Here is a 12,805-nt window from a genome sequence, read left to right on the forward strand (position 1 = left end):
ATTCTCCATCAGCCCGCAAGTGGTTTGGGCCGCCTGTGTCTGGGTATCCTACCCGGCCCTGAGAGTCCCACAGAGGGATCAGCAGACTTTCTGCAAAGGGGCAGATAGCGTTTTCAGCCTTGCGGGCCACGTGGTCTCTGCTAACGTATTCAGCTCGGCCACTGCAGTGCAGACGCAGGCACAGATGACACGCAAGTGAGCGGGAGAGGCCAGATTTGATCTGTAACCTGCAGTTGCGACCCCGGTGTAAAAGGACACCCTGCGCTTTTTTGTCTTTTAATTCCAATAGTGCGATTAGCAGTTCAGTGGTAACACAAGCAGCATGCCATGGAGGGCTGAGGAGGGAATGGCCGATCACCCGGACAAGTGGATGGGGTCTGTGGGGGGGGGGGACATTTTGTGTGGAGCTGAGGGGTGAGGAAAGGCCCACCGGTTTGGCAGAGCAGGGAGGGGCGTTCCAGGCACGGGGAAGGGCATTTGCAAAGGATAGAAATCCAGAGGAGCTGCCAGAGAGAGAGGGAGACCCAGAATCTGAAACAGGCTCCAGGCTCCGAGCTGTCCGCCCAGAGCCCGACGGGGGCTCGAACTCACGGCCCGCGAGATCACGACCTGAGCCGAAGTCGGACGCTTAACCGACCGAGCCACCCAGGCGCCCCAAGAGGAGCTGCCAGAGATGGTTTGGAAGAGGGACCCCCACGGTCCAGGAGTGCAGGAGCGCTGGGACTCGCTCCCGAGTGCTGTGGGCTCTCTGCTGAGGCTGGACGGCTTTCCTCCCTCCTCTAGACTGAGAGCCAGTGACATCATGGAGCCCAACCTGACCTACGTCTACCCGCACACCCGCATCCAGTCTCTGGTTAGCATCCTGCGCACCACGGTCCACCACGCCTTCCCGGTGGTCACGGAGAACCGGGGCAACGAGAAGGAGTTCATGAAGGGCAACCAGCTCATCAGTAACAACATCAAATTCAAGGTACAGCAGCCCGAGGGGAGCGGTGGGCGACAACCAGGCAGTTTCTTGACACACACCCTCATCTCGTGCCTGCCAGCCCGTAGGTGGGGTGCCCTGGTTGGCTCTTGGCGGGGAGAATCAGCCAATCAGCCTCTTCATCACGTGCGGCGAGCGAGTGAGTGTAGACACGATAGCAAGTGTGGACTTCGTTAGGCCGTCGGGACATGTGTCCGTTCTCATTCCAGCAATCCGTGTAGGCGGATCTTTTGTTTTAATTGATGTGATTTATGGCGTATACGTGGTAGCAGGGGACTCTCTAGAGCTGTCAATGACAGAGATGGACTTGGGCCTACTTAAAGACAGAAAAAGAAACAAGCCGGAGGCTGCGGGACTGACAGGAGAGCTGGACAGCGGGGGGCAGCACGCCAGGTGTGCGGGCGGCTGGCAGACGCCCTGGAGGGGGCGCCAGCCGCTGCTCCTGATTTGAAATCCGGGCAGTGGGAGAGTCCCGCTGCCTCACGGAGGCCTTGTGCCCACCCCTTGGCTCTGGGGGCCAGGCCCACGTACGTCGACGGTCCCCCCACGACGTGATGTCGGAGAGGGGCTCTCCCTTGGAGAGTTGAGGAGGGGCCGCTCCCAAACCGAAGGGGTGGGGAAGTTGGGCCGGCAGAAAACCGCAAGATCCCAACCCCGAGGCTCAGAGAGGTTCCTTTCAATCCCAAGCCCCCTGAGCCACCGTGAAGATTTCTTGCAGTTCCTCTGTCGGCTTATGCTCTCGACCCCACCGTCCCCCGAATCCCCAAGCTACGAAGATGCCACGTTTGCGTGCCCGTGCCCAGCGGTCGCTGGCCGCCCCGCCAGAAACCTGTCCCCTCCCCTCCTGCCCATGCACAGAAGTCCAGCATCGTCACCCGGGCCGGCGAACAGCGCAGGCGGAGCCAGTCCATGAAGTCGTACCCGTCGAGCGAGCTGCGGAACGTGTGTGACGAGCACGTCCCCGAGGAGCCGGCCGAGAAGGAGGACCTTTTGCAGCAGATGCTGGAGCGGAGGTGAGCGCGCGGGCTCCGGAGGAGCCGGCGCTCTGCTGTTAGCTCCCCAGCTTCCTGGGGATTTGGGGAGCTGGTGGGGGACGTGGGGGAGAAGCAAGAAGCAGTCCTGCTGAGGGTGTGCTAGGCAGCGTCTGGTTTTTATGTAACAGATACACTCCCTACCCCAACCTATACCCCGACCAGTCCCCGAGCGAAGACTGGACCATGGAGGAGCGCTTCCGCCCTCTGACCTTCCACGGCCTGATCCTGCGGTCACAACTGGTCACCCTGCTCGTCCGAGGAGTTTGTTACTCTGAAAGTCAATCAGTGAGTGTCTCTGGTCTGCACTGGGATTCTCGAAGGCACGGGGTGGTGGGAGGACAGTCTCTGTGCCTCCGCTGGGGAGGCCAGGTGCCAGCGGGCTGCTGTGAAGGGTGCGTGCGGCCCCGCGGCTCCCTCTGCCGCGGTCCGTGCCTCTCAGGTGACCCTGAGCCACAGGGGACTCTCCCAGTCACCTTCCCCTTAGTCTGTGCGCTGGCTGTCAAGTGTCCTTCTAGCCTGCAGACTTTTAACATAGTTTCTACGCTTTGATTTCTGATTCGGGCGAACTTTTGTACGTACGTTACCAAAAAATACCGTTTTTCCCATTAATTTCCTTTTTTCCTTTCCTTTGGTGTTTACGGAGAAAAGCAGGGGTAGGAGGGGGTGTCTTGTTCAAAGTGGTCCCTGTGGCGACCTGAAGACCCTGAAGGTTGCCCAGAGGCCCGGTTTCCAAACTGACACTCCCGGTTCGGCTCTTGCCCACAGAGGCCAGCCTGAGGTCACTCGTGGTCCTGGTGGCCTGTGGAAGAGAGCCAGCGTGGGGCAGGACAAAAGGGGCCACGGGGAGAGCGGTCTGTGGTGAGGACAGCCTGGCTGGATGAGGGTGGAGGTGGCGTGTGGGGCACAGGAGGGGTGAGGTGGGCTGGGTGACTGAGCAGAAACCGGCCGGAGCAGGCGCCGCCCGGGGTCCCCGGGGAGAGAGATCAGGACAGAGCAGTGACTGGCGCTTGCAGCCACTGTGCCCAGCCTGAGTGCCAGTGGTGGTGGCCCAGGAGCCCAGGGAGGGCGGAGGGAAAATCTAAAATGCTCAGAATGCAGGGATGGTAACAGAGCTGCCGTGTCCGTTCCCCGTGGCTGCCGTGTCCAGTTGCCGCAAACTGGGTGGCTGCAAACCACAGAAATCTATTCTTTTCATGATTCTCAAGGCCGGAGTACCAAGTCCACACGCCAGCGGGCCTTGCTCTCTGGAGAGGCTCCGGGGGAGGGGCGTTCCTTGCCTTCCAGTCCGTGCTGGCTGCCGGCCATCCTTGGCACGGCGTGGCTGTGGATGTGTCACTCGAGTCTCTGCCTCTGTTGTCACGTGGGCTTTTCCCTCCGCATCCTCTCCTCTGTTTCGAGGGACAGCCGTCATTGGATCTAGGGCCCACCCTAATCCAGTATGACCTCACCTTAACTTGCTCACATCCGCCAAGACCCTGTTTCCGATACGGCCTCGTTCCCAGGCAGCAGGAGTTAGGACTCAGATCTTTTGAAGGATACAAGTCAACCCACGACAGCTATTGGCTAGCTCTTCTCTCATTTAGACTCCACAATAAGCCACATCCATCTTACAGGTGAAGAGAAGCAGGTTCCGAGAGATCAGGAGACTCTGCAAGGGTGGCGGGCTGGCGGGGAGCCGGCTGGAGATGGCGGCGGCTCTCTGCCGAGCGCTCTGTTCTGCGCTCCTTGCGCCGGGTGGGGCCGTGGCTGGGGGGACATGGACTTAAAGGGGGAGGGGCCCTAGACGTGACCCTGACAGTCGCTGTGCCCGAGCAAGGACAGTGTCTTGGTCGGGATTGCAGAGCGCCAGCCAGCCTCGCCTTTCGTACGCCGAGATGGCTGAGGATTACCCGCGGTACCCGGACATCCACGACCTGGACCTGACGCTGCTGAACCCACGCATGATTGTGGTGAGCGGGGCTGTCCCTTTGGGGCGGGGACCCCACAGAGGAGGCCAGCAGCCTGTCCCACGCAGAGCTGGTCGGCGCCGTTCACGCCTCATCCTGGTTAGGGCGGCGGTGGCCGCCGGTGACTTGTGTTGTCCCCTCTGCAGGACGTCACCCCGTATATGAACCCTTCGCCCTTCACCGTTTCACCTAACACCCACGTCTCTCAAGTTTTCAACCTGTTCAGAACGATGGGCCTGCGGCACTTGCCCGTGGTGAATGCCGTGGGGGAGGTGAGTCTGACTTCCGGTCTGCCCACAGCCATGCCTCTTCTGGAGAGGACCCCGTGACCGCAGCGCCCCTCCCAACCAGCAGGGTTCCTGGGGCCAGAACCTCCTCCGCAGCCCTCGGAGGACCTTTGCCTCCTGCAAGTTGCTGACGCGCACACTCCGCTCGGCCAGCAGGTGTCGCCAGTGTCACGGCAGCCTTAGCACAGTCCAGTTTCGGGTTTCCGGGTTTTCGTCACCCTCCGTGGGGGCCTGTACTTCCTGGAGGAGGGGCTCTGCTCTCCACCTAGGATGAGCATTTATAACATTAAATGAGAGAATGTCAAGCAAAACACTTGAACGGGTTTGAAAGATACAGCCAGGTACAACTAGTAATCGTTGCTGCAGACTTTTCCTTTTTTTCTTCTTAGAACTCCATGTTTTTCCCTCATTACGCAGGTGTTGTTTGGTTGTTAAAAAGACGTGTATAAGAAAACGTAGAGAAGCAGAATATAAACAAAAAGAAATACCAAAGCGTTATTTCTAAGAGGTAGCCACGCTGTCTAGCCAAGGTAGATCCTTTGTCGTTCTTCTCCGCATCTAGGAGTAGAGATTTTATGTGTCAAGTTTTAATGAGAATGTTATCACTGTTTATACTGTTTAATACCCTGATGCTTTGTTTAATCTAGAGGAAATGACTTTCCGTGGCAGAAAACTTCGTTGGCCTACAGTATAGATATATTTTTAAGTTTGTTTATGTTTATTTTGAGAGAGAGAGAGGGAGGAAACACGTGGGGGAGGGGCGGAGGGGGAATCCTAAGCAGGCCCCCAGCTGTCAGCACAGAGCCCGATGCAGGTCTCAAACTCACGAACCACGAGATCATGACTTGAGCAAAAATCAGGAGTCAGGCGCTGAATCGACTGAGCCACCCAGGTGCGCCCCCCCCCCCCCCCCCCCCGCCCCGGCTTATGGTATTTTAGTTGGCTGGATAGCATTCCACTGGCTGGCTGTCGGCCACTTACCCAGCGGTCCTCTGTTGGGAGATATTTTGTTAAATATCACTCTAGTGTTCACCCTCCTGAGACTTTGGATCTGTGCTGCCAAGTGGCCCCCCCACCCCCGGGGAATGAAACCTTTCTAAATAGAAGCATCCTATGGCAGACGCTGGCACCCCACAGCCTGCTCTTCGTGGGTGTAGTTGTGGGGGATCAGATCGTGTTCCTTGAAACACAAGTGCAGTGAGGGTTCTAACACATTTCGCGGTGCGGAGTGCCCACGCGAGTGACAGATGTGTATTGCCGCCTCGGTCACAAAAACCTGTTTCTCTGGATGCATCCTCTGCTGTACTTCTGTCCCTGTTCCGCACACGGGCAGCTCCAAGTCTCCGAACACCCGCTCGGCGTCCCACGGCGTAGCTCGTTTCGGACACCGTGTACCTGGAGGTGGCATGTGACCGCACATGTTAAGGGCTCAGCCCTACCAACCCCTCCCCCCACTTCGGATGGCAGTCAAAAGTCCAGTTGTCATCTGTGTTTCTGGCTACGTGGCTATAGATTGGAGGTTCCCGTGATCCTCTGCTCCCAGAACTCGAGAAAGCAGTTTACTTACCAGATTACTAGTTTACTATAGAAGACTGTGATTCGGGAACAGCCAGATGGGAAGAGACGACGCATAGGACAGGTATGTGGCGAGGGGCGCCACGCGTCCACGCTCTGCAGCACGCTGCCCTCCCAGCACAGAAGCTCTCCACACGCTGTAGTTCAGGAATCTTCTTGGAGGCTCTATTACGTAGGCATGATTGATCACATCATGGGTCATTGGTGATTGATTCAACCTCCAGCCCCCACCCCCCGAGATAGGGGGTGGGGCTAGAAGATCCAATCCTGTAGGCACATGGTTGGCCCCCCTGGCAACTAGCCTGTGTCCTCAGGAGCTTCCTAAAAGTCATGTTATTCACGTAAACTCAGGTATGGTTGAAAGGAGCTTGCTATGAATGATAAAAGACACCTTCTCACTCTCATCACTTCATTCCACGAATTTCAAGAGCTTGTGGCAAGGACTAGGACGAAGACCTGTTATAAATTTCCTATTATAAGTCCCATTATAAATCACAGGATCATAATGACTCAGGTGATGCTGAGAGACCATATTTATGAGCTGTAGTGGGGTCTGGGCCTCTCGGAAGCCTGCATTGAGCTATGCCTTTTGGACATGTGTGTGAGGCAGGCTCTAGGGGTGGTGGGAACTGAGAAGGTTAGGGAGCATGTGCCTTGCTCCAAAAGACATTCAAATTCAGGGGCGCCTGGGTGGCTCAGTCAGTTAAGTGTTTGACTCTTGATTTCAGCTCAGGTCATGATGTCAGAGATCTTGAGTTCGAGCCCCACATCGGGCTCTGTGCTAACAGCTCGGAGCCTGCTTGGGATTCTCTCCCTTTTTCTCCCTCTGGCCCTCTCCTGCTCGTGCGCACCCTCGCTCTTGTGCTCGCTTGCTCTCTCTCTCTCTCTCAATCTCTCTCTGTCTCAAATAAACATTTTTTTTAAGACATTCAAATTCAGATTTTAGCTGGCCCGACTACAACTCCTCTTGGGGGTGAATTTGTCCCATTGGCCTCCAGTTTACAAGCCCTGGTTACGTTGATCTCCTTCTCATCTGGAAACTGGGTAACCTTGAAGTGCACAGCGTGACCGGGTTGTCCCCGCGCTCTACAGGCCCGGACTCTGTCTCCTCCGCCTACTGTGAAGGATCGGGCAAGCTCCCTTTGCTCCTGTTCTTGCCCCAGTGAATTTATTCTGCAGGTGACGTGGGTCTTCTCTTTGTTCTAGATCGTTGGGATCATCACTCGACACAACCTGACGTTCGAGTTTCTGCATGCCCGACTACGGCAGCACTACCAGACCATCTGATGGGCCAGGGTGGCCAGCCCACCCTCTCCCAGAGCTGCCTGAGGGCGCAGCTCACTCATGCTCCGCCGCCACGGCTGGCTGGGGCCGTGCCAGGGCACGGAAGATTCCCACACACCCACTCGCTCGGAAAGCCTACAATCATCGAACACTTCGCTGGTCAGAGATCCCGGGGGTGGTATTGCACCAGGAGAGCGTGACCTTGCCCGACTCTCTCAGCAAGTATCTTCCTGTCTCCTGCTCACTGCTTTCCTGCCGACCAGCATCGGCTCAGGCCCCAGGCCCCTCCACCCCACTAGTGCCAGGACCAGAGGGGACGTCAGGCCTCACCCCCCGGAGAGTGACCCCCAGAGCAGTTTTCCCGCCCCTCCCTGCTGCTTTCCTAGGGAGCCCAGCTGTTGCCTTAAATTGTAACAGGAGGGACTTTGACCAAGGCAGACACTGGGGCAAGCGCCAGTCGCAAAATTAAGTGAATTCCCAAATTTAGGGATTGGGCGGTGAGAAAATGACCCCTTTCGGGGAGGTCTTCCTTCGTTGGGACCCTTAACTCGATGTGCTCAGCAGTTCGTTTGGAGGAAGCACCTGTTTTCTGGAGGCGGCTGCTCTGGGCGCACCCCTGCGGCCGCGGTCTCCGTGGGGGCGGCGCCTTCCAGAAGCACAAAGCATTAAGGTCCCACTGATCGTCCCTGAGATAAGTCTGACCATACGCCCCGATTTACAACCCCCCCCCCAGTTTTTAACATTTCAGCTTCTCTCTCCTCCGGTCCGTCCCTCGTCCCTTTGATCTGCATTGCCTAACTTTCCTTCAGTTCTTACGTGCGTCTTCCTGGTGAAGCAGGAGGATCTTGGCGTTCCCCCCCGCCACCCCAAGTTAGCTAAAAGGGCGCCCCACGACCAAGCTGCTCTACCTAACTCCGGGGGGGTGGTACAGTTGTGTCTCAGACAGAAAGAAGCGAGCCCTGAGCCAGTGACCTCGGCAGTAACGTGATGTGGCTGGAGAAGCCAGTGTCAGGATGAAGCTTCTTCCCGGAGGACGGTGTGTGCCCCTCACAAACCTCTCTCAGCCCCCTGCTGCCAACCAGTCCCCAGGGTGGGCAGGACCAGGCCCTGAGGCTATAGCGTTAATCTTAGGAAGGAGGCGTCTGGCTGTCAGTGACCTGCCTCCCTCCGGGCCGGGTGGTCCTCTGACTGGGCACCCAAAGCGAGCACTTGCCATCGGGTATTTGCATTTCTCCCCTGTCAAACCCCCCCCCCCCCCCCACCGTGCTCTCCCCTTATTGTGTCCCCATCCGAGGCCCATCCTGCAGCCCTGGGGCAGACGCGCTTTGGGACTCAAGACGGCCATTCCTTCGCATTTAAGTTATTTTTGTAAATTGTGGAAGATGCCTGAGGGCGTGGACGCCAGGACCTCGGCAACACCTCTTGCCCTCTGCCTGGGGGCGGGCGTCCGTCTGTCCTTCCGTCCTTCTGTCCATCCGTCCATCCGTCGGGGCCAGGCCGGCCCAGGCCTTGTGCTCAGCACACTCCGCAGTGAGGAGGCTGCTTTCAGGGTCTTTCCCACCTGACTGCGGCCCCCTCCGTTCTTCCCATTTTCTTGCCTCTTTGACCAAAAGTACGTTAACTTGTACATTTTTCAGTTTCCTTGGATGCACTTGACTTGTGAGATGTGGATGGGACCCCCCCCCAATAACTAGTTGGGGGAATCACAAGGACCAAAAAAGGCAAGCCCTTCTGACTGTGACTGTGTTTAACCAGCTGCCAGTGTGTTTTAAGGCAGCGTTCAGAGCTTGGCCAACATTAATCTTTCCCTTTATTAAGAAAGAAAGCAGTTCCCCGAGTCAGGCAAACATCAGGACCACCCATCACAGGAACAACCCCCTGTTCCCATCCCTCCCTGGAATCGGCAGAACTAAAGTGCTGCAGAGGGACCTCTGGCCTCCGGGGGTCTGGGACGCCAGCTGCCTGCCTCAAGGCCGCCCTGGGTGAATGCTGTTGGAATGTACCCCCCCCCAGTGCACACTGCCTTGCATTTAAGTCACCAGATACTTTGGCCCCACTGGTGTAGCCCAGAGGCAGATGGCACCGTGCAAATGCCTCCCTCCATCCGCTGGCCGCCACCGACCCAGACTCCCTCTGGAAAGGCACGTTGCTTCCTGTCCTTTGTGGGCATCTGCCCCTCCCAGATAAGCCCAAAGACAGCGACTGCCCCCCTTGTAACAAAGTAACTGGAAGCCTCACCCCTTTGATAGTGAGAAGCCCACGTTGTCACCATCTCCCCCATCACCAGCCCCGTCGCCTCCGGGTGGGATGGCATGTCCATAAACAGAACCCACAGGGGGACCACGGGGGTGGCCGGAGACGGTTTTCTGTGTTTCATCTCGTGCTTGGTGTTTCCGGTTCCCCAGCTGAGGTGATCGGGAGCTAGGGAGCAAGAGTCCTTCCCAACCGTGGGACCTTTGCGCTCTGGGGGATGATTTGCTCATGACCTTGATTAACTAACGGTTCCTGGCTGGGATGGACGCTTGCTTGCTTGACCCAACCAAATCTATGACATTTCTGATGCAAAATCACGTACTGATGCGGCCCTCGGAGACCAGGAAGCCTCTGGAAAGGCCAGAAGTGCCCTCCTGGGCCCTGCAGTGTCAATGTACAGTGTTGCCCCCCAGCTCCGTGGACCTTGGTCACCTCGACAGTAGCAGCTTCCTTTTCTCTGTTTGCACTGTTGGTTTGTATAGTAATACTAGCTAATCCTATTGTGTACATAAGTTGTATTTTTTTTTTAATTTGTAAAATTCTATTTTTATTTGGACTTTTGGAACTTGGAAGTTCTCACTGTAACCGTAACACATCAGAATAAAATGTCTTCATCTGTCTCCTTCGAGCTTTTGTCCCCACGGTGCTCTTTCTTTGGAGTTTCACGTGGCTTTTACTTTACTCTCTCTTTCTAATATGGAAAAATCACAGAGTAGATGTAGCGTCTCAGCTGTCTCCTGCTAGAGCTCTGCCAGCAAGAAGGCTTCATCCTCAGGGGTCCATCTACTCCCACCTTAGTCCTGTGGATCTTAGCAAAAATCAACCCAGCTCCCAGTCTTCCGTTTCTCCCCTCCAATGAACACTGTGCGATCTCGTTTGCTGATGCTTTGCACCCGCTCCCTCAGCTACCGCTGTCCCCTGTCCGCTGTCGCTGTCGCTGTCCGTAGCAGGAGGCAAAGGGTCCATTTGTATGCCTGAAGGGCTGCGTTTAGGACTTCGCCCCACCGACAGGTTCCCCGACACCCAGCAGAAGAAGTGAAATCCATACTGAGTCTGTAGATGTTTAGACCTTGGGGCTGGCTTCCCTGGTGCCATCTGTCATTCCCTTTGCTCTGCCAGAAACAGGATTCTCTTTGTCTCTGGTTGATCTGCTCTAAGTTACCCTTCGAGCAGCAGTAGAAATGGTCTCCGTTCAACCCTGTCCCCTGGTTTCCTGAGTGCCAGGGGCACTTTCTGTGTATCCAGCACTGTCTGTCCGCGAGAGCCCGCCGTGTCCCAGTGACCCCTCAGGAGCGTGTGCGCGGTTCACCACGCTCCCCTCCTAGCAGCCCCTCCTCCCCGGACCTCAGCAGCCACATTTGGACAGACACTTCTCCCTGTCGCTGCTCTTGTCCTTGCTAGGCCTTCCCTGCTTCTTGGTTTCCATCCTGTGCTCAAAGTCCACGTGAAGAATATTTTTATCAGAGGTGGTTAGATTAAAGGTCTTTCCCCACCTCTACTCCCGAACTGTCAATTCTCTTCTGGCCTCCCTCTTCTCTACGAAGAGCGAATTACTACTTTATTTCCCTCTTTTCCTAATTTCTGTACACGACCAAGACAATTTGACTTCTTTTTTTTAAGTTTATATATTTTGGCAGAGAGAGGGCATGGGCAGAGACAGAAGGAGAGAAAATGAATCCCAAGCAGGCTCCACACCATCCGTGCAGAGCCCAACATGGGGCTCCAGCTTAAGGACTACAAGATCATGACCTGAGCTGAAACCAAGAGTCTGGCGCTTAAGCGACTGAGCCACCCAGGCGCCCCGAAAATGTGACGCTTATAGGGCACCAAGAATGTCATGTGCTGCAGCGGTGCTGACCAGGCCTTCACCTTCAAGGAGCTTCCAGTCCGGGGACACAGACACAATCGCATACCAAGGCAAATTGTCTTGTGTTGTAATAGTCCTATACAAAATGCTGCTGGTGCAGAGCTTAATTAGTACCGGGCATGTGATCTCAGGGTTGAAGTGGCATTTTCGATGAGCCTTGAATGTGTAGAATGTTCCCAGGAGCACTGGCTAAATCGCATTACAGGAGGGCATGAAGTGAACATTTTGGCAGGGGAGGGGGGGCCCTGGTTGGAGGAATGTCGTAGAATCTGACATGCAGAATGAGGCCTATAGGGCGGGAAAACAGGTTCGAGCACAGTTCCCTGTTGTGGGTGAACCTAGTGCCTGGGACTCTCTGCTTTTCAGAAACGGACACAAGGAAACGGCATCCTCTCCAGTGCAGCCCTGCTCCGTCACCTTGGGCCTGAATTAGAGAAAGCTGGCGGCTACTTTTTAATTATGTGTTAGTACCCAAAAGGCACATAAATGTGCGGTTCGTCAGCAAATGTTTTTTCTTCACTTTGCTCACCATTTGGGGAGAGAAAAAGAGCTCATGAGTGAGGGAGGGGCAGAGAGAGAGGGGGACCAAGGATCTGAAGTGGGCTCCACGCTAACAACAGCGAGCCTGATATGGGGCTCCAACGCAAGAACCACGAGATCATGACCTGAGCTGAAGTCGGATGCTTAATCGACTGAGCCCCGCAGGTGCCCTGCTTTGCTCAGCTCTTAAACCCAAATGCTTTGCCCACTTTTCTTAAAGTGCAGTCACTCAGCTGTGCCAAGTAACTCTCTCAAAATGTATCAGAGAAAGTTTTGTTAGTGCCCTCATTTACAAATGTGCCTTGATTTTTTTTTTTTTTTTTTTTTTTTTTAGGCTCTGGGTATATATGTGCCTCCAAAAACAACAACAACAAAAAAAAAAACAAAAACAAAAACAAAAAACTACTGGGTGTACAAAATTGTCTATGAGGTACAAGTTACATTAGATGCAGCCAGAAAAAAAAAAAAAAACCCAGATGTTTGTAAGTTTTCTTTCTAATAAATAAGTGCCCTGAATATGAGCAAATCTGAAAAATAAATGCCCTTTCAGTCTCCTGGGGCATTTCCAGGGTCTGTGATAAGGCCGATGTGAGAGAGTAAACTGTGAACTGTGGTTTGTGCCGCACGCTCCACCAAAGAAAAATTTAAGGGTAAGAGGTGGGAGGGAATACAAGCAAGAATTTGTCCAAATCCACAGAATGCCACCAAGAGTGACCCTAATGTCAGCTGTGGACCCTGGGTGACAACAATGTGTCAGTGTAGGTTCATCAGCTGTCACAAAGGCTCCATTCTGGTGGGACACATTGATAACGGGGCTGGCTCTGCATGTGTGAGGGCAGGGGGCCTATGGGAAGCCTCTACACTTTCTGCTTCATTTTGCTGTGAACCTTAAATGGCTCCCCAAGATAAATTCTATTATGTTTAAAAGGAAGAAGAGAGAAACTGGGCATTCTCTCTGACAAAAGGTAAAATGGGTATCAGGCTGAATTCTCTTCCCAGGAAAAAGAAAGAAATCACCAACCCGAGCCTTCGGC

General features: G+C 55.0%; 1 protein-coding gene across 4 annotated transcripts in view; it reads left to right on the forward strand.

The window, feature by feature from the left end:
- Positions 1 to 8,366, forward strand: part of CLCN6 (chloride voltage-gated channel 6) — a 30,855-nt gene extending 22,489 nt beyond the window's left edge. Inside the window, exons 18-23 of one of the 4 annotated variants that reach the window (XM_027060394.2) lie at positions 784 to 970; positions 1,844 to 1,998; positions 2,148 to 2,304; positions 3,861 to 3,968; positions 4,112 to 4,237; positions 7,034 to 8,366. In XM_027060394.2, the coding sequence (XP_026916195.1) occupies positions 784 to 970; positions 1,844 to 1,998; positions 2,148 to 2,304; positions 3,861 to 3,968; positions 4,112 to 4,237; positions 7,034 to 7,114 (814 nt within the window). In that variant the 3' untranslated portion in view covers positions 7,115 to 8,366. Of the gene's footprint in view, positions 1 to 783; positions 971 to 1,843; positions 1,999 to 2,147; positions 2,305 to 3,835; positions 3,969 to 4,111; positions 4,238 to 7,033 lie in introns of those variants that run through there. The other 3 variants (XR_003420422.2, XR_003420423.2, XR_008292085.1) reach the window with 3 other exon arrangements.
- Positions 8,367 to 12,805: the final 4,439 nt, after the last annotated feature.

The sequence above is a fragment of the Acinonyx jubatus genome, chromosome C1, assembly GCF_027475565.1.
Source record: "Acinonyx jubatus isolate Ajub_Pintada_27869175 chromosome C1, VMU_Ajub_asm_v1.0, whole genome shotgun sequence".
NCBI lineage: Eukaryota > Metazoa > Chordata > Mammalia > Carnivora > Felidae > Acinonyx > Acinonyx jubatus.